This window comes from Melanotaenia boesemani, chromosome 14, assembly GCF_017639745.1.
Source record: "Melanotaenia boesemani isolate fMelBoe1 chromosome 14, fMelBoe1.pri, whole genome shotgun sequence".
In the NCBI taxonomy this organism is placed as follows: domain Eukaryota; kingdom Metazoa; phylum Chordata; class Actinopteri; order Atheriniformes; family Melanotaeniidae; genus Melanotaenia; species Melanotaenia boesemani.
The window spans coordinates 20,581,861-20,603,884 of NC_055695.1; the positions used below are offsets into that span (position 1 = coordinate 20,581,861).

The 22,024-nt window shown below is 37.6% G+C and overlaps 2 protein-coding genes across 3 annotated transcripts; one reads left to right on the plus strand and one right to left on the minus strand.

Annotated features, from left to right (window-relative positions):
- Positions 1 to 2,880: 2,880 nt before the first annotated feature.
- ccl44 (chemokine (C-C motif) ligand 44) lies at positions 2,881 to 6,769 on the plus strand. Its single transcript, XM_042005311.1, has 5 exons — positions 2,881 to 3,096; positions 3,965 to 4,094; positions 4,704 to 4,848; positions 5,601 to 5,679; positions 5,834 to 6,769. Exons 1-4 carry the CDS (start codon positions 3,033 to 3,035, stop codon positions 5,637 to 5,639), a joined length of 378 nt encoding a protein of 125 aa, XP_041861245.1. The 5' UTR covers positions 2,881 to 3,032; the 3' UTR covers positions 5,640 to 5,679; positions 5,834 to 6,769.
- Positions 6,770 to 9,346: 2,577 nt separating this feature from the next.
- Positions 9,347 to 21,515, minus strand: slc1a6 (solute carrier family 1 member 6). Of its 2 annotated transcripts, none has more exons than XM_042007226.1 (12): positions 21,353 to 21,515; positions 21,151 to 21,214; positions 16,674 to 16,940; positions 16,406 to 16,543; positions 15,990 to 16,197; positions 15,757 to 15,799; positions 15,421 to 15,549; positions 15,118 to 15,302; positions 14,102 to 14,335; positions 13,549 to 13,743; positions 11,419 to 11,553; positions 9,347 to 11,170 (listed from the first exon to the last, which is right to left on the minus strand). In XM_042007226.1, the coding sequence occupies exons 3-12, from the start codon at positions 16,894 to 16,896 to the stop codon at positions 10,972 to 10,974; spliced, it is 1,689 nt and encodes a 562-aa protein (XP_041863160.1). In that variant the 5' UTR covers positions 16,897 to 16,940; positions 21,151 to 21,214; positions 21,353 to 21,515; the 3' UTR covers positions 9,347 to 10,971. The 2 variants fall into 2 exon arrangements, with proteins under 2 accessions (XP_041863160.1, XP_041863159.1); XM_042007225.1 differs by having other exon boundaries at positions 21,151 to 21,218.
- Positions 21,516 to 22,024: the final 509 nt, after the last annotated feature.

The window sequence follows — 22,024 nt, forward strand, 5'->3', positions numbered from 1 at the left end:
TTGCTGCTGCACGCAATGTTGATCGTGAACAGATCAAGACACTGACAGAATCTATGGATGGCAGGCTTTTCAGTGTCCTCGCAAAGAAAGGTGGTTATATTGGTCACTGATTTGTTTTTGTTTTGTTTTTGAATGCCAGAAATGTATATTTGTAAATTTTGAGTTATTATATTGGTTTCCCTGGTGAAAATAAATAAGTGAAACGGGTATATACAGTATTTGGTTTTTGTTAAGTTGCCTAATAATTATGCACAGTAATAGTCACCTGCACACACAGATATCCTCCTAAGATACTACTAAACTAAAAAAGCCCCACTCCAACTTCCAAAATATATTCAGCTTTGATATTTATGAGTCTTTTGTGTTCATTGCGAACATAGTTATTGTTCTATAATAAAATTAATCCTCAAAAAAACAACTTGCCTAATAATTCTGCACACCCTGTATATGTAACATCTGTTAAATATGTAAACATGTGTTGAAACAGGCTTTAATATGAACTGAACGTCAAGTGCGCCATCTTGTATTATCAACCATACATGTCAGCAGGTGTGTGTGATAACAAATTGCAAGTAGTTGTTCTATAGTCTGCAAAAAAAAATGCACAATTTAATTTTAAGCAATGACTATATATTTCTTTCTGCTCAGCACAAGCCCGGCCTACATGCAGACATCAGGATATGTACGAGGATGGGGGTTAGTTTGATATAAAAACAACTTTTCATTAAACACAACCTCTATACTTGCTCCATGGTTTTCCATGTAGGTGCAGCACCTTCATATCTTTCCATTTGATCTGGGGGAGTTTGCATTTTCCCTAAAGAAGACCTCATTGGTCATTGGCTCATACAGAGCAAAAAAAACTGAAAATGGTCCTGAGAGTATCTGCATGGGAACTGTGCCAAGCCAATAACTCACCCCACCTTGTTATGGGTACAAGGATTTTATTACTTGTTAAAAGAAACTTAGAAATGACATTTGCTATAATTATGTGAGTTGTATTTCCCTTGTGCATCTTGTAGCAGTGGTATTAAAGGATACTGTTATGAGCCGGAACATGGAAAAAAATGTACTATTTCACTGCTTTTATCCATTCATGGATAGCAAATACGCTCAGTCAACTAAATATGAAATTACCACAGGCCATTCAGTAACTGTACTTTGAGCACCCAGAACTAGCATTACATTCAGTAACTACAGTTTACAGCCAGCAAAGCTAATTATTGTTACATTAGTGCACATGATTTTAAAATGTTGTTTTCTTTTAACTCAATAAAAATATTTTATTAATGCACTGATGCTAAAATACATTATTTTATTTTAAAGCAACACTACATAAGTTTCTAACATTAAAATTGTGCTTCTGAAACGTTTTGACTCACATTCTTGGAGCCATCATTGCCCTGCAGTGTCCTGGGGCTGAGAAAATGCACTTCACAGCTTTTTAAAATTTTTATTCCAGCTTGAGGAATCATGTGACAGCTGTGTTTCGCTTTATGGTATCACATCACACTCCAGCAACGATTTCAGCATACTGGCTGTTTTGAACATGAACCATGGCTGATTCAACAGCACAAGGACATTATTAGAGGAAGCAAGGGGGGACAAAATGAGAAAAACTGGTCACAGCAAGAGATAAGACAAGAGTAAATATCAAACTGACTTTTACTAGCTGGAGAGAGCTCAGAAAAGAGACATAATGCAAGATGGATGCCGAGTTAGCCTTTGCAAAATTATGCTAAAGTTCAGTAGTGCAGCTTTAACAGTACAGTAAGAACAACTGATGTCTAGTAGTAAAGATGGGCATAGTTTTGACTAAATGCCAAGCACAGTTGTGAACAAATGATCAGAGGAAAAAATTCTTCTAGACATGAACATGTTTTCATCTGCTAATGGATCCAGTGACCTCAGGTTCAGCGATGATTGCACTACCAAAGTAAAAATGGTGGCATAAATATTGAGATATAAATGGCTCATTCAAATAGAATAAAAACATAATTATTTCAATGGTGGGATTAGATACCATTTGAAACAGAGTTTTAATGATTTAATAATTTATTCATTCATTGATCTTTGTTTTAGTTACACACTGCACCTTTAAGAGACCTCTACCACAAGACAAGCTTAACTGACACAACCGAGGCTGTCTGTTGTCCAAGAAATAAGCTGCTATACTTGTTCTAACTAATAACGGAGCAGCCCTTGTCCCAAATCAGAGCAGTAAATGAATGGCCAGCAAGGAATTAACATATAAAAAAAGAAGATATTTCTCTAATCAAACAATTAAAAGCAAACACACAATGTTTGTGACCTATATTTCATTGCATTAATGGTATTGTGCATGCACCATAGTTCTACTTCTTTCTGTCATGATATGTCCTCATGAAATTGTGTGCAACATTGAACCGGCCGATGTTAGATGTGTTGTGTTAGAAAGTGTTTTTTTTTTCTTTTTTTTTTCATAGCATGCTAATTTGATAAACAGTATAGTTGTTTGAAGACTAACCTCGCATTAAGCACACGTTTAACTTGAAAGTAATTCAACATTATTCTGTTATGTAAAAATAAAGAACACATTTGTGCTATTTTCATTCCAGATAACTAGACATGAGAATTTATGTTAACATGCCTTGGTGATTACTTCTCAATATCACCCTTTAATCTTCATCCTGTCCTGATGAGAAAAATGCACTAGAGGTGGAGGGAGGAATTTAAAGCCTCAAATGAGACAAATGAGGTTTGGCATCCTGAGCGAGGAAGCAAGAGGGAGGAAACAAGAGAGAGAGAAAGGTGAGATGAATGTGTAAGAAAAAGAGACTGAGGGAGGGAGTTCAGTTGAGCGTGAGAATGACTGAAAGTGGATAAACAGAGGGTGGGAGAGAAAGACAGTAAGACAGAAAAAGAGAGGTGGAAGTGAGTGAGTGAGAGATGGGCAGGGAGGTATAAAGAGAGGGAGGGAGTAATATAAGAGAGGCAGCCATAGAAGGAGAGGTGACAGAGTAGATTATCCTCTCCTCTCTGCCAGTCTCATCATGTTCATTCTGCAGATGTTGACTATTGTCTCTCTCACTGTTATCTTCCTGGCATCTGTAGAAGGTAGGACACAGCTATACTTCCTATACGTGTGTGCGTTTGTGTGATGCATGGATTGCATGCGCCCTGCAGTTGGACAGTGTAGGAAAGGGAGCGATGGCGAAGACAGAAAAGGAAAGAAGAGGGAAAGAGGGGTTGCAGCAGCAGTGATGGAGGCATGGATGTAAATAGAGGGGCAAAACGCCAGAGGATCTGAAAATCACACCATACTCACGCAGAGAGACAGCAACTGTGTGAGCCTGTGAGATGATGTAGTCTGTTTCCTGAGATGTAGTGAAAACACTGGAAGTGCACTGATTCTGGATCGTCTATGGCATAACAAAGCAGCTCTGTCCTATTTCACAGCTCTTACTCCTCCTGCTGCTTCACATCTCACTTTAATTTGTTGACATATCTGTTTTGAATGAAACCACATCCTGGAAAAGCCTTCATACAAACACACACTCCTCCTCTCCTTTTCTCACCTCCTCTCATTTCAAAGGCATGGTGGTATGTTTTCAATACAGTGGGATGCATTTGTATTTCCTCTGAAATTCTTGTGAATATTTGTGGTAACATGCAAGTAAGTGTATATGTACCTGGAGGGAATGTGGATATTATACAGGACTGATGTCTCCTGTGCTGAAATGCTGAAATGATTATGTCTTGCAGTTATTAACATAAAATGTTTCTGCATCTGATGTTATGGTTAATTCTGATAATGCACAATTATACTCTTTAAAACTTTTGACTGACTTCCAATATTGTCAACAGTTTAAGATAGAAGGGACTAATCTAGCACAATTCACTGATTTTGACAACTGAAAACTTCCTTATCATCCTATCAGTTAGCTTTTTTTAACTGACTTTTTGCTCATTTCTTTTTTTCTAGCTAACGGCGTGCAGATGCAGAGGGATGTCCAGTGCTGTATGTTGTACTCCCAGGGCAAGGTGCGTACCAAAGATGTGTTGCGGTTTGAGGTGCAGACGGAGGGGCCTGACTGCAGTATACGAGCCATCATGCAAGTATTTCAGCTATCTACTCCTGGAGCTTAAGAGCAATTTGCAGGCATGGAAAATATGCCTCTCATTACAGGAAGGCAGAGCCAGGCTGAGAGGCATTGTCATCTTTCCAGGTCAAGTTGTTATGGCAGGGCTTGGAGTTGTAATTGCCAGGGAAGTAAGACAGGAAATATGTAGGAATAACAAGCCATCTGAAAAATACCTTGCGAGCCAGCTGAGCCCCGCTGCAGTCAGTCAGAACAGCAGGGTTTAGTTAAGTAAACCGCATTGCGATACCTATTGTTTCCAGCAGGGCAGAGAAATCTGATGTAGCTGGGGAATGAAGAGTTTGCTTTTCATGTGTCCAAATCACACAAACATGGAATTCTTACTCAGTTGATACAAGAGTTGCTTTTGGTCTTCTGTGTTTTATGCAGTGATTTCCAACAGACTTCTTTAAATTTTTATCTGCTCTTGTGATTATTTATTCTTATATTTACTCTCTTTCGGCTTACATGACTTCCTCCACAAATACATTTTGACACTAATGTCGTTTTCCTTCAGTTTTCACTTGGTCTTAATGCTGCCACCCTGTGTTACATAAAAGGTATTGATTTTTTTTTTCATAGTCTTTACACAAAGAAAGCAGTTAAGTGTGCAGACCCCAGTGATCGGAAGGTGAAACGGTTATTGAGGAAGCTCATCTTGAGACAGAGAGCCAAGGAACAACGGATGTGGTTCCTTTCTGATGACAACCTGCCCGTCATGTCAGAGGTCAGACCCAAGTCACTTAACTGCTCCTTTGAACTCTACACAAAGCCTTGCATGCACCTACTGATGATATTTATGTCATACAGACAGCAGCTGACGTAAAACATAACATTTATGCTTTCTAGAAACATCTGGATAGGCCTGTGGAAAGCATCTAAAAAAAACACTATCTCTGTGTCTATCTCTGACTGTTAACATTAAACACTAGGTCAAATTAAGCACTAACAAGATCAAAAACATCTTTTCAGTTATGAAAAGCCTACATCACTGATCATTGCTACACTTTAACTGATGAAATGATCTCCAAGTACAGTTTCTACGGCTGATGCTATGCAAATTTAACCTCATTAGGATCTGCTATTGATGATTGTTGTTACACCTAAAATCCACTGTTAAAAGACATTGCATTAGCAAGTAAGATAGAATAGCTCACAATAGTTTATGGCTCAGCAAAACAGACAAATTTCAGACTCCTGAGAAGTCATGGAAATCTATATCTTTCCCAAAACCAATAGCAGATCTGACTAATAAGCTGGTGCTTTTTTTATTTTATTTTATTTTATTTTTGTTTTGTTTTTTTTCCCTGTAATTCTACTCTCACAAAAAAATCAGCTGCTTCAGAGGATATCTATAGACCAAACAGCAAATCTGTTATAAGAAAATATAGCAAACGTGATAAGTGATGTGATTGTGTCAACTCATATTGTTTAGTCTTTGTCCCTTGATTCACTGTTTCCTTCTCCTGGGATCATCAGGACCAAAAAAACAACTGGGTAGTTCATAATGTGGACTAAAAACGCTCCGTCAAATATGGAGGAGACCTTGTAGTCATACGTAAGTCTGTTAAATACAGTGATAACCAGATAGGTTCAGTAAAATTATTCAGGCAATGTTTCTAATCTTAAGTTACATTGTTGTTATTTGTTGTTGTTTTTTTTTTATTTGTTTGTTTTTTTTTTGTTTGTTTGTTTTGTTCTTTTTCCAACAGGCCAAGTAAACTCTCAGCAGCTCGTTGTCTTTACTCTGCAACACCTGCTGACTCCACTTATCTTCTGTCTCTCTTTCTACGCTCTCCATCTCCCTGGGACCAGACCTGGGCAGCAATACATATTTTAATAGCTTTAGGTATTTAAACAAGAACTGCACTTGAAATATTCCCGACATTTGGCTGCACTCAACAGAAGAGTGTATCTGTAAGATAAGTTGCAATGATTTTTATTTTAAATGGCTTATACTGTTATTTGCCAGAGTCTGCCTGAAAGTGTCTCCCTCTAGAACAGCATAACCACTCGTGGCTGATGTGAAGTCAGTGAACCAGTTGTACTGAAACGAGTATTGACATTTATATAAGTATATCAGCAAGATACTCTGTGCTTATTTTTGACTTGTATACCATGTAAAGAGATTTCACAATGAACAATAAATTGTTTTTTTTTCACATTCAGCTGAGCATGAAGGATATTGGGGGAAAATGTCTATATTATGAGCTTGCACTTTTTTTTTAGGTATTTGTAATAAGGTTTAAAAATCTGCCTTCAGGCTGTATTTGACTGTTGGTAGAAAACTATCAGTGGGACCAGACTAGATTCAACCTTCTTTGTAACACAAGCATATTCTCATGATATTTTGTCCACTTTATATATTGAATGTTTGTAATGCTGTGAAAACTTTTCAAATCAGACCCTAAGGCATTGCTGACAGATTTAGATGTCTTTAAATGTCTCTGCAGTCTACATTTGTCTTTCTAAACAATAGTCTGCCACAAAACTATGCCAAAGTATTCATGTGTTGACCCATTACATGACTAGGCTGTTATAACTTAGAGGGCTCAATTGTGTTTACAATGCACAAGCATTGTATTGTAGAATAATGCACTGTATCACAAGTAAAATATTTTATAAATTAAACTGAAATAATTATAACAGTTTTAGTGTTTTTTTATTCTCTGTGCATCTTGTCTGCTTTTTTTACAGTAACCTATTGGTGGTGTGCTCCAATCCAAGGAAGACAGTATTAATCTAAAATGATGGCTAAAATGAGGCAGCAATGTAAGTTTAAGTGATTTAATGAAGCAGAGGGAAGGAGGCTGTGAAGTAAGCGTCTGGAGTGGCTTTGTAATGAGCCTGGTGAGGGAGACTCAGAATGATAACCATTCAGCTACTTAAAGCTATGTAATGAATTAGCAGGAGTCAGTGATAGTGGACACACTGAATGGTGTAATTTATCAAAACAATCAAAACATATACTCTATCACAGTGATCAGTGGCAGAGCTAGACTTTTATACATGTAGTCCTCTACACCAGTGGTCCAGTGGTTCCCAACCTATTTTCCCCAAGAAGACTCTTCATGCAAATAATTAAATTAAATCACATTGGCTCTGAATGGTCAAAGCCCCAAGAAAGCCCTGTGTTCTTTGGGAGACCACCTTGGGAGTCTGTTGACCCAAGGTTGGAAACCACTGCTCTGCACTACTGTGATAACTGTGGTCACATTAAAGAGACATGAGAAATAAAACATTTTAATGTTAATAAAAATGTCCATGTGGCTCAGTGGGTAGAGTGGTCGTCTTGTAGCCTGAGGGTTGCCGGTTCGATCCTTGGCCTGTCAAGCTCATGTTGAGGTGTCCCTGAGCAAGACACCAAGCCCCAAATTGCTCCTGATGGGTCGTGGTTCGTGCCTTGCACGGCAGCTTCTGCCATCAGTGTGTGAACGTGTGTGTGAATGGGTGAATGTGATGTATAATGTAAAAGTGCTTAATAAATACAGACCATTTACCATTTAATAATCTGGATCACAAAATGAGACAAGTTAAAAAATGTCCATTGAAAGGCAAGTTTGTTGTTTTGGGGCGCAGTATGTGGAGCTTGATGAGGTAGTAGGGGGCTCCATGAATTCTCCTCCCAACAGTTCTGGCTTACTGCTGACAGTCTGTGGTGGCAGTAGACTGCATCATTGTATTCGACCACAATGACTTGTGTGGCTAGCTCTAAGTTGGGAACTTTAACGCTGTTGATATTGGGGCTGGGATCTGTCTCAGGTGTCTGCATGACATCTCTTACAATATGCAAGCCACTAATCGGTTTTGCCGGTGGCTGAACCAAAAATTTCTGTAATATGAGGTTGAGGACAGACAAAATCATTTATGTCCTCCTCTCCATCGCTGAGTCTCTTCTCTTTCTCTTCTGCATTAAAACTCTGAAGTATGAAATAACGTTATGATTAAGTTACTTCAGTCAAGAATTTAAATGATGAAAATGTACTTTTATTAAAGAAGTTTATGCATGCACTCATTTGTCAGAAACTTCTCAATGGGTTTATGTTGTTTAACTTATTCTTAGTAATCTGATTTCTCCAAGCTCTACTTTGTCTCCCTCTTCCAATCTTCATCGCTTCCCTCTTTAATCAGATTTGATTATTTAGACTAACTTTTAGCCTAAATAAACTATTGCTAACTAGGCAACAATAGTAACAGATGCAGATAACCAGAAAATGTCCCTCTCAAGATGGCGCTCCAGTTCCAACATGTGACACACTGATGTATTTTCACATTCTCTATGTGAAACACAAGTAGTGTTTCTCACCATCAAGGATGTTCCCTTGGAAGGACAAGATTTTTCTTAGGTACAGTACTTAAAACACACACCCACACACACACACACACACGGTGGAACACCCCCTAATGAGTGGCCAAACTTCATGACAACAATCTCACCAGCAATTACACCGTACACAGACTACAGCTAAAATTTTTACATAGTTGCTAAATAGGTGTTTATACAAGCAATTTACAAATTGCATTTTTTTTAATCATGTAACAATGTTAATAACTTCTCCATGAAAACATTACATTGAAATGCATTTTGCATCAGTGATGATCCATTTTCTATCTGCAGCATCTCAGACCGGTGCAAAGGATTGTGGGTTCTTTAAAATTTCACTAACAGATAGACATTAAAACAGTCTAGTCCTTTGGTGGGATTTGATGATGTGACACCATACTATTTGCGCAGCTGTAATGATATTTGAAATGTTTTCTAATTAAAAAGGGAAAGTCAGCGCACCACATGCATTGTTAACATTTTAAAAGTTAATGTTTGCCTGTTAGCATCTAATTTACCTTCAGTCGTTTAGCAGATACTTTGATCCAAAGAAACTTGCAAGCAAGAAAGAACATTTAGCTTTCAGAAGACTAGAAACCTCTGGCTTGAATGAAATAATGAATATATATAAAAAGGACAGAATTCAAGTATAAGAGCACAAGTAAGTGGAAGCTAGCATTTAGCGCTTTAGTGAACAGAGCTGTTGTAGACATGTTTTACAACTGTTTGGATTCATGTTACATCTTTTATATAATTTGATATTGAGTTAATGTGAGCTTGAGTTAAGTAGCTGTATCTGATAATCTATGAGATTAAAATAAATTAATAAAGAAAAAGATAAATTTGTTGGCACTTGGCTTAGTTAAAAAACAATAATGAGACAGAGGTCATATAATCCAGCACAATCACAACATTATTATGAAATTCAAAAGGTTGCACACAATAGTAAAGTATTGCCTTCACAGTAATCTACTACTATCAAACTGTTCTCTCTAACTATATGACTTTTGATCCATGTTTTCCTCTAGGAGAGGACCAACAGCTTCTGGATAGAATATCCTCCACTATGGGGTAACCCCCAATCACAACAATGAGAATCACACTTCAGTTCCTGAGACATTTATTTGCCACATTTTTATTAGCTGTCCATCCAAAATGTTCAGCTGCTCTGCCACAAAATAACATTTCCATTTAAATAACATCAAACTTGAAAACTAAGTTAAAAGTTGCACAAAGTCCAATAAGCTCTAAATTAAAAGGGAAATATATTTATACTTTCAGTATTATGCACAGCACTTAATAAAACAAAAGTATATTAAAACTTTTAATGCATTCACAAACTTTCTTCACAGTACTTTTCAACAAACCATAAAAATAATAAGTTGCTTTTATGTAATATTTTCCTTAAGAAAGTAACTAAAGTTACATCTTTAGTGGATAATAAGATATAATAAGGAAAACGTACAGCCTGGTGGGTGGAATGGCTTTCTTAAATCAAACCACACTGCTGTTGCAAATGACAAAACGTTTTCTGAAAGTCATCAAAGTATTAGAGCTGTGACTCTGTGGATCAGTCATTTAAGTATAGAGCAAAATGTTAAACTTATAAATAAAAATCTCAACTGGGATAAAAAGAATTAAGGGTAAATGCATACAAAAGTAGTTAAATGGAAGGAAAAAATGAACAATATCAATTGTATTGCAGCCTAATGAGAAATGACTCTTTAGCATACAGTTCTGTGCCCAGTTTAAATGCAATAGCACCAAATAAATACAAGAAATCACAAATATTTATAATAAAGCACTGAGTGAAAAACATTCTACCAAGTCACCAAAATGATATCAGTTTCATAGTTTTTCTTGTTACCATTTCCAAGTGTTTAACAGTCAAAAACATTTAAAGTCTTAGAATTAAATTGAGTTAAAAAGCTTAAACAACACAGAGTTAAAACAGGATAATAGAATACTGAAAATTATTTATTTACATCCTACTGTGCTGGTGTGTTGTTGTTTTGCAGTGTGGAAACTGTAAGTAAGCCCTGTTAGAGGTAGTCAGGATGAGAATAATAAAATGGAAATAATGTTCATAGTAAATGGAGTTCCAGAAAAAGAATGAGCCTAATGTGCACATTTTCCAACAAAGGATTAAAAACTAAGCTGGTTTACATTTTCTGTGTAAATGTTGGCACAGTCTTGGAATAATACTGTTATCTAGCACCACTGCTAATAAGTTTTATAATGTTTTGACAAACCTGAAAAATTTGACTTCAGTCTGAACAGTATTTGGTGTTAAATGAATAATTAGGGTTTTGGGCCAATTTTTTGTGTCATCAGATATCTCAGAAAAGGTGTTGTATGGTTTTCCAGACAGCCCTCTGTATTTACAGGAAAAGATGTGTGGAAAGAATAAAGCACTGGCTCAGTTCACCACACACTACTATGCTCTCAAGGGCCACCCCCTCGTAGTGCCAACCCTCCGGCTAAAATGCTTTTGGTGTGTGAAGTTCTTTCAGGTGAGATATTGTTTCACATTGTGGTCTCATTATTTAGGTGGTTCAGTGAGTCATTCTCCTGGCAGATAAGCTGGTAGGGCTTCTCGTTTTCCTCGATTACAGAGTTGTGCCCCTCAGCCTCTTGATTCTGCAGCTCTCCACGGGAAAGATGCTCCACAATGCCAGCCCCGAGCGAATCACCCAGAACATTGGTAGTGGTGCGCAAACGGTCCCTGCAGTGATGAAAAGAGAAAGAGTGAGAAAAAATGTAAAAAGGGGGACACTTGAGACATAGAACAAAAATATTGATGCATAACTCGTATAAAAACAATTGCAGGCTCTCTGATCTGGCACTCTGCATTATGCATCAATAACCTTTGTAGATGTGCAACCTCTGGGTTCTCTGAAGCTTTACAATGACATTTAGGCTGGCACAATCCCAGACCAATCCCCATCAAGCTGACATTTAGTGGGAACTCACAAGAACCAATCCACAGCGATGATCAGTGTTATGTCCTCTGTAGGCAGTCCCACCGATGTCAATACTATCACCATGGTAACCAGGCCAGCCTGAGGGATGCCTGCTGCTCCAATGCTGGCAGCAGTTGCTGTGATACTGAGTGGGTGGAGGGAGGAATGGCGAGGAGAGTGAAGACATTTAATAAAGGGAAACAAACACACAGCACATGCGCACTCCTGCTGGGAGTAGTAGTGCTGAAGCAGCACAAGGAATTATTACACTACGTCATGTTCTACAAACAATATTTCACCTTTTGTCCATGACTATAGCCTGTCAGAAGCACTGTTCTAATATATTATGCTCACACGAAAAAGAGTAAATAAACTATGATTGTAAGTTAGTTCTCCTGTGTAACAAGTCAAAGACAAATCAGTACACAAGAACATCAGTAACAATAATACTGGATCATTCCAAGCTAACATTATCTTACAAGTTCATGTCATAGATCACATTGTAAACTTCACTTTAGTTTAGGGACCTTGCAAAACTGTTAAACTCTTCTACAAATTCTTTGCAGTCATACATTTTTTAAAAACATAGAAGCGTGTGAAAAATTTAAGGTGGAACTGTTGCATTGGATTTTACAGGGCTAGCTAATAAAGATTATGTAATTACATAGAAATAGAAAATTTTACTAATATGTACTATATAGAAGCACTTCCCCATGAAAAATGTTTAATAAAATGTACAATCTTAGATGGTTGCTGCTTGTGAAGTAGCAGAAGGGCTGAAGCATACCTCTCTGCAGTGCTTCTCAACAACTCTGGCAATAACAAAAAATGTGTTTCAGCGTTTCACTGCCAGATGACAGCAGTGTTAAAAATATGGAATAGTTGACACATAGATGCATCTTGGTTTTGTTTATCATCTTGTCAATCTGTGCTCTGATGTGGGAAAGCGTTCCACATTTTAAATCAAGTATTTAACCAAGAATGAATTGCCATCAAAGAATCTTGTTACAGGCATTGCTTTTGTGTTCATGAGGGCTATGTCTCCTATCCTGTTAGTTATGACAGATGATGGTGGTTCCCAGACTTTTTTTGAGCCACAACCCTAAAGATAAACACACACTGGTGAAAACTGTGAGAATCTTTTTAAATAAAAAGGATAAAGTGAGTTTTTGGTGGATTCCGTTCACCGCTATAACAAAGCAGCTACATGCCCAAAATCAGCTTTTCTTACTGAGATAATGCAACATTCATACATTAAATATGGCATGAATAATATTTTGTTGTTTATGCATGAATACCCTAAAATAAACAAGTTAATGCCACAGACTAATCTCTTTGCATTAACATGTTCATTTTGACAGCCCTAATAGAAATCTTTTTTTTTTTTTTAACAAATATAGGCCATATTCTCTTTACAATGATCTGGTATCCCCTTGACATTATCTTGGGACCCCTGTTGGGGTTGGCACCCCAATTTGAGATAGGCTGAGTTATGAAATAGGTTGTTGTCTACTGGTTTCCCAGCTTAAGTCAGCTTTCAGCCTATCAGTATTTGTTGAACATGTAGCATCAGTTCCACAGGCTCTGCATTGTTTGGTGTTTGGGGGACTGCTGTTCGTTTTCAATGAAAGACCAACCAGAATCCTTCAGACTGTGGATTCTGGTAATATAAAAGCAGATATGTATTTAGGTGTATTTGGGCAACCCTGCATCATCCCAGTGTTTTTCAATTATATAAGTCACTTGGACCTGCTAAATGTGTAAAAACCTTCTTGGGTTTACTTTACACAGTAGCTTAAAAATACCTGGTGTGTTTTTTAGATCAATCTCTCTGTTTAGCAAGACTTTGCAGTCTAGTTTAAAGCTGTGGGCATTATAGAGCTACAGTGTATTAAATTCCATACCATGCCAAAATTTGGTTGCAAGCAGTGAAAATTTGAATTTCTAGGAAATTTCTTTGTTAGAATAGAGAATGACTCATCTTGATTACTTTGATAGAGGATTAAATGTGATTAATTGGTGCAGTTTTGAGCAAATCAGAAAAATGAATGGTGAGCATGTAATGACCCTAATAATGATCAGTGAGTCCAGTGTGGTTTCAGAATGTATGTAAGTATTAGATTTTAGTCAAAACAGTCACCTGATGGTGAGAATCTGCCCAAAGTTTAGGTCCATGTCATTGACTTGAGCAATAAAGATGGCTGCCACAGCCTCATAGAGTGCAGTGCCATCCATGTTTATGGTGGCGCCAACAGGAAGGACAAAACGGGTCACTCGTTTATCCACATGGTTGTTTTCTTCAAGACAACGGAAAGTAATGGGCAGGGTAGCAGAGCTGTTGTAGATAGAGACACACACACACACAAAATAATGTGCTTAAGTGAGCAGTCATATGCTAATGAACTAAGACATTTGCATAGATATGTTTTGTGTGTTTTCACAATTTATAGGCTATTATGCTTATAAAACAATACTGATTTTTTTTCAAAATCTCCACACTAACAGTTTGGACACAATTAGATTAGATTAAATAGGAAAATGTGTTCAAACTTTTGACTGCTTCTGTAAATCTTTTTATGCAAGTCTGATATCTGTTTGTCCATCTAAACAACAATATGTGATTCAATACCACTGATAAAATACAGCATCTTAGGACACTAAGAAACGTATTGAGGAAACAGGATGAAACTCACCTGGAGGACGTTCCTAGAGCAGTGATGAGTGCCTGCAGCAGGCCACCAATGAAGCTGTATGGGTTCTTTCTGGTGACCAGGAAGTAGAGCAGTGGCAGAACAAAGAGTCCATGGATGAGGAGGCCCACAATGACAGACACAGTGTACATCCCAAGCTGACCACCGACTTCTGCCAAATCCTTCATCTCCACTATTTTTCCTGCAATCAGAAACAGGATGCCCACTGGGGCATACCTGTGAGGAGGTGGTTATTAATGACTATGAGAACAGATGGACTGCAACACAAACTTACAGACATGTCCCTATAGTACTTCAGATTAGGAACCCCTTATAGAATTGTTAGGAGGTACTAGCTCCTTCATGCTCTTTGTGCTGCTACTTGTGTAGGAAGGTGAATTATGGGTACCCATCATCCAGTGTTTGTTTTCTAATTCAGGTAATGTCAACCATTCCCTGTCAAAGTGTTTCTTTTGAGGAAAAATTTTGGTCCTTGTTCAATGAGGAGGCCTGCCTACAATAGAGTTCTTCTGCAGGGTGTGTGTGGGCGTGTTTTTGGTCTTGATTGAATAATTGTGTGAGTGTGATTAGAGGTTGAAAGGCGAACATTGAGGATTGTACAAATATATTGATTGTTTTAAGATCCTGTGTGAATTGTTAACTCACATCTGCTGTGATAGGTCTATTTAAACTGCGAGGGTGGTGCCTCAGGGTATAAATAGGAGGTGCTGCCAAGCGGACTGGTTGGACCATAGCTAGCTGAATAGCTTTCGATTTATAGTTTCAATTTCAGGAATATTAAGAACCAAAGACGAAATAGTAAATGAATTATAAATGTTTTCATCCATCCAGCCATCCATATTTATTCAGTTAGTATTTTGAGGTTTTTGGTGTTCCATAGATCTCTGTATCATTAAAAAGTATTTAACAGTTTCAGTGAGGAAAAAGTACAGGTATTAAGAACACTGACCTACAAAAACACAATTTTTATGGAAAGATGTGACTGTATTTTTACTAACCATATGATGATGGCCACGAGCCTCATGATGGCTTCATTCAAGCAGTCAAAGAAGTCTCTAAGAGCCTGACCCTGCTGCTTCATGTTGCCAATGACCAGACCGAAGCAGAGGGAGAAGACCACCAGACCCAGAGCATTCACTCCACCAGAAGAGCCGGTCACAGGAACAGTCTCCTCAACTGTCTCCTGTGGTAGAACACAGAAACAGTGAATGCTGTGATTAGTTTTGTTTTGTTTGTTTGCTTGCTTACATGTAGTGAGAACTCAATATATAACTAATAAACAGAAAACACATTTAATTCACCTGTATGGTATGTAGCACCCTGCTGAGGTTCATGTTCAAGTTAGTCTCTGTCATGTTGAGAGAGTCTGTCAGGTTTAGAGTCACCGTCACATTCCTTGTGTGAATAATCTTCTTATACACGGTTTTATACTGTGGGAGACATTTAGGTAAAGCCAATTACATCTTGTTTAAAGACAGCTTTGAGCAATACAGAGGATTTTTACACGCTTTTTAGCCAGGAAGGTTGGAAATGGAAGTTGTAATGATACATTTAATGGTTTTGTTTCTTTAAATGTTTACTATTATTATGTTTCTAAACATGGTGTGACTACAACTGGAAGGAACAAGTAGGCTTACCTGCTTGAAGCATGCCTCTACAAGATTGGGAGGAAACATGTTCCTGGAAAAATATGAACACCAAATGAATTATATATTGTAAATGTTGCCTGCATTATATTAACCAATAAGAGTAATGTCCTATAATATTTTTTGTGTAATTATCCATACAAAGACATAAAGGCTTTAGACAATTAATCAATTTGAGGAAATACACTAATCCTTCTCATATACTAAAGCTTCTGAGGTCTTACCTAATGAGATCCAGAAAAGCATCAGCAGCCTGAACTGGTTCAATATTTCCATTTTTGGCCACAGGACTGTCCCTGCTGCCTTGTCCCGGACGGATAATCATGACGATCACAATGCCGATAAACACCGCAACTAAGGTGGTGACCATGTAGTAGACCACTGCCCGTATACCCATCTTACCTGATGCTTTGCTGTCCAAAGAAGAAATACCTGAGACAGAGAAATCCACCTTGAGAACTCAGTCAGTTTAAATTTCACACTTCATTGTAGGTAAATACTACAATATCTGCATAAGCAGTAGAAACTTATTCATTTAGAACACTGAGGGGGACATAGGGAGGGAGCATCTGATTACAAAAATTTAAATAATTTTTGTCTTCTGCTGTATCCAACTGAAACATGCTGGGAACAGTCAAACCTGTGACCAGACTGGAGACAATGAGAGGCAGCACCAGCATCTGCAGCATTCTCATCAAGAGCTCCCCAGGAAAGGCAAAGTACTTGATATCTCTCAGGGAAAAGTTGTGTGGACGTAAAGAAAAGCCCAGGATTACACCTGAATAAACATGCATCCATGCGTTCGCAAGCACACAAGATTACAAAAAAAGAAGGAAAAAAAGTCAAAAAGAGCCATTGAGTAACATCCAAGTATGTCAAACTTATACTAGATTCCTTTCTCTGCTCACCCAGTGCAACAGCAGCGATGGTGAACAACACAAACAGATTTCTCTTGAGGAAACCCTTGAGGTTCTCCTTGCTGATGGAGCTCATCCTCTCCTTCATGCTGCTGGCTCTCCTCTCCATGGCCCTACGTAAGCGTCTCCTAAGGTCTCCTCTGTTTGGCAGGGGGGGTTTGTCTACGTCCTCGTTTAGGAAAAGACTTGCACTGTTGGGTGGCTTCTCGTTCATAATAAGCTCCAGCACTTGGTCGAGGAGGCAGGTCTCGTGGGAAACTGGAAAGATGTTTAAGGAGAATTAATTAATCTCATATGTTTTTTCCTAGCTGAGAAAATTATCTGAGTGTAAAGAGGAGGGAAAGTAAAAAAATCAAGTCCAGCTGTGACATGATGATTAGAGATAATGTGACATAGAATCTGAACCATGTAACCTCTGGAGGATGCTTCACAATTGAAAACAAAGGAGGCTTTGTTTAACATTGTGGTATTGGTTTCATATTGACCTTCCTTCAGTAGAATTTACTTCAAGTTTAATATTAAAGATTAGAAGATGCACAAAATATCTACCCATCTATACATTTTCCAAACCTCTTGTTCACTAAACATCGGATCAGCAAAAATATCAAAATGTACCAGTTTAAGCATCTTAGATGGAAGATTTTCTTACCATTTTTTTCTTTTTTCTTATCTGTCTCTTACAAACCTGATTACACCGATTAATAAAACCAGTTTATATAAAAACCAAATGTATAGTTTGGTCAGTTTGTCAGTCCTCTCTTCCTAATAAGACCTAACTTTAAAGTCTATTAACTGTAAAAAAGCTGCATGATCCTGAATAGAAGTCAAACAATAAGTCTGGCTTTCAAATTACAAGCTTGATAAACTTCCTGTGTTGTATTAAATAAAATAAGATAACAAAAATTATGCTTTCCTACAGCTCAGCTGTGATCTCTGTGATAAGTTTAAATGAAAAACACTGTTAAGCATTCAGTCACTAAGCTTTGGTGGTCTTACCGTGTTTCTCATTCCGCTGTGAGTGAGCAGCACATGGCTGTTGGTCTTAGTTCTCCTTATCTATCTAGGCAAGAATACTTCCTCTGACCCGCCCGCTGCTAACAGACTTCCCAGAACTCCCGCGCTTAAAAACAATAGCTTACAGCTGATTTCTTCATTTGGTTATCATTCATCCTCATCACTGTGAGCTCACATGTCTTTGTACTTTTAGTCCTCAGTGGGACCGGACACACTTTACTGCATCTGCTTTGCATCACTCTTGTCCATTGATTTTAAATTTGTTTTATTAAGGTTAACATCTTTGTATATTGTAAAAAAAATTAACCTGAATGATTCTTATATACTGGAAATCGGTGTCATTTCTTACATAGCACTCCTTATACTCGCTTGGTACTGAGTAAATATGATTGAAAGGGCTGCTGATGATCTTGATTCACCTTTTCTGATTGATTAACTTGGGGAAAAGTAGATCAAGTCATGCAGCTCTCGTGATCAGATTCCACAATTTTTCATCAGCACTAAGATGAATAAGATTGTGTCAAGCTATCTGAGTGTTCGGTTGTGGAGCCCAACAGAGAAAGCTCTGAAGGAAAACAAAGCCTTAGAGAAGGAATTAAACTGTGAAAGACATCAGCTGCTGCCATAACAACAGCATCCTTGTCTGTTTCCTCAGTGATTTCATTAAACAATTTACTCCTTACAGTTGGACTGGATCCAAGTAAAAACTTCCAAAACTGTTCTTTTACATTAATTTTGTATCCCAGAATTTTATATTCAAGGACACGTTTTTATTTAGTTGATCAAAGGCTGCAGATCCAGCTCTCCTGCAATCAAAGTGTTTTGATCCTGTCTGGTTATCAACATTGTTCTTCAGTCCCCCCCAAATGCCAACTGATGGAGTTTTCCTTCACTTTTTATTAAACAGATACAATGAGACGGATCTTTACACTTTGAAAAGCTTCAGTAGTTCAACAAATATCCAACATTGCTGCTCACTGAAAACAAACCTGAGTATCCTTAATGCCACAATGTCAAACTAAATTCAAGATGAGCATAAACATTTCCCATCCTACTGGCTGTAAGTAGAAGCCATAAACCAGTTCTAAACATTTAAAACTAACAGCATACTAGAAACATGACTTATCACTAAACCCAAGATCTTTAATGAACACTTTTGCAATGATATAAAACAGAAAATTAAACCAAAGAATTTAGCTTTTATATTTATAGACAAAACACCAAACACTAGGACATGAATTTAGGAGTGCTGTGGATCTACAGCTGGTCGAAGGCAGAACATATTTCACACCTCAACATGAAGCCACTTCAGACCACCATGTTAAAACTGGGACTCAAAGATTTCACCTCAAGCTGCTGCATTCACACACCAAAAAGTTTTTAAAAATCTCACCATTAGCAAATCTGAATTAAAATGTAATATTAATTGTTCCTTTAAAAGCAGGTCCATGTCTTGCACAGAGGTCCCAACAATCTAAATGATATTGATTTCAAACACGCTGTGAATCAGTTATCTACTACTACAGAGACATGAGCCATTAATTTCACTGGTTACTCACCACTCATGGTTTAAGATCTCTGCTACAGTCTGAGTAAAGTCAGGTAACACTCTGAGTTTGACCAACGTACAATGGAGGATCCGGACGCTGTGTGTGTGAGAGCGAACAGAGCTGAACGGCACAATGACAGAGCGTTGCTGCTCTGCTCTGATAAGCAAATAGACATGAAAAGACCTCTCCTATGGTCTGACCTTCTCACACCTCCACATTCACACACATGCATCCACACCACACATCCAACCTTTTGCAGTCAATGACATGTGCAGAGAGTTAGATCTATTTCCGACTTCCCACCACTTCAACAATAGTCTTACAATGCAATACTGTAGTATATACATGATTTCTACACAAAAGTATTATATATTAAATGTCTTTGGCACTGACATTGCCGGGGGGGTGTGTAAAGTTAAAACATGCCTTTAGGTATGAGGAAAAAGGTCTTACAGAAAGCACAGATTAAATTAGTGATGACTCAGGTCAATGAAGTGTCCCAGTAGTAAGTTATGACAAAAGTGTTTTAAAAAGCTGTAAAACAAAGTATTAAAATACTGGCAAATAGGATTGTAATAAACCAAGAGATATTTAACTGCTGGTGGAAAACAACAGCTGTCATTCATTGGTTTATGAATTGTGGTTTTAAAATCCAAGTTTGGAATTTTGCTTTCTGTTTTTCTTTAAGCCAAAAATGGCCAACGTGGGACAAAAGGGTGGAGCTAGACAGAGTGCTTAAAAGCTATCTGGAAAAGTTACCTCTCAACAATTTTTTCTTATATTTTAAGAATTCTTTTCTAAAAGACCATCAGCACACTAATTAGAAAGAGTAAATTTAGCTAATGATACCATGATGAGTTATGGGAAGAATATACTCACTTTATGCCTCTTAAAGGTGCAAAGTGTAGAATTTAGTGACATCTTGTAACAAAGCTGTGAATTGCTAATAATCAAACATCACTACCTGTCTTACCCAACACTTCTAAGCATATAAATAAAACTATGACAGCGATGAAAAAACAAAAAGATTAACCTTATATGACCCTTTATTTTCATATAATTGTACAATTCAAATATAGTTATAGATGTCCCATTGCATTATCTTCAAGTCGGAATCAATAATTTTGTTATTTTGAAATAATAAAGCTCTTTTTTCATGTGAGAAATTCATTTATCTAATTATTTCAAGAAATTTGTCCTTTGTTTACTCAATATCGTGAGATGATCAAGGTGAGCTCATCAATGAGTGGTTCAGGTGTTAGTACCTTCTTTCATTGTTCACTGCCGTATTTGGAAATAATCTATAACAGTATGTTAAGGCCTGCGTCTATTAATAAGAGATTTATTGAACTCTAAAAAGCAAGTCCTATTTGTTTAATCACAGTTGTTGTTTTTTAAGATAATTAACTTGTTACCTTGAGAAACAAAACTGTTAGCATAAGATAACATCATAAGTTATTCCTTGATCTTAGAAGACAATCCTTGCTATGGCAAGAAGACATAAATTATAACAGTACCTCAAGAAAGTAACCTTTATTATCTGGAGATAATGAGATAGTTAAGTCATTACCTTGAGGTAATTGAGGTTTTTGCAGAGTTACTGTTACTTAAGGGATTACTTTAAGAAAAGTTGGCACTTTTTGGAAATCTACATCAAATTACAACAAATGGACATCAGTAATCCTTTAGGATGTTTCCTCACTGACCTTTATTACTGATGGTTTCAGGTGGTAATAACAATACTAAGAAACCAAACCTGTCACCATGGCCACACAGACATACTTAACAGAGACAGACCTTTTTTACTCCACTTTTTTAGCGACAACTCAGTAGAAAACAGATACAGTAGATAGATTGGCTGACTGAGTAAAAGTGGATGCAAAACAAGTAAAACATTCACATACCCTGTTTTGGTCTTCAGTTATGTCCCACTGTCATGAGTTGACAGATCGTTCTGTCTGAACGTGCCTTTCTTGAAGGCATTAAAAGAAAAGAGATTAATATCACAGAAAATCTTCCACAAAAACTATGTTTTTTTTAAGTGGCAGGTTTGTTTGGGAATTGAAATTCCATCATGAAGATTAGATTACAAATAGTCTTACACACCTGCTTTTCCAAGAGGATCCTCACACCGTCATGTGGATGTCTTTCTCTCCACCACGCTCCCGATAATGAACTAGTATTGCCCACACACAGAATCTCCCCTCATCATCCTCACCGTAGACTCCCATTTAACAAGGCGATGGAACTGTTTGTGCTTTGCTTCCAGTGAGGAGGAGCACCCAGGAGGTCTGTGTGGGAGGAGGAGAGGTTAAGGATTCTTCAGGAGAGAAAATGATAATCAAGATAACCCACCTGCTGCCCATCAACACCAATGTAGCATGTGTGCAAACAAACCACTTTGTAGGTAGATTTCATTATCAGACAGGCAGTTAAATGGCACATGTAAAAGATAAACTACCACTTTCCTCTAATGTGTTTAATTACCTTCATGATTATGCCATTATGGTTTAAACAGTTTGTGTCCTGAAGGATGGTATTACACTGTAAAAACACAAAGCATTTATTGCTATGACAACATGCATCTGCTCATTGTTGAACTCTGGAGAACTTGTGTATTTGTACCCCCACTGGCATCCAGCTGCCCAGCTTTCTACGCTCACACCCACCCACGCGCTCACGTTCGCAAACATTACATTGACATGCAATTACAAGCTGAATCTGCATCTGCTCCTCATTTGTTCATGTTTTTTAACACACATATTCACACTGTTTATC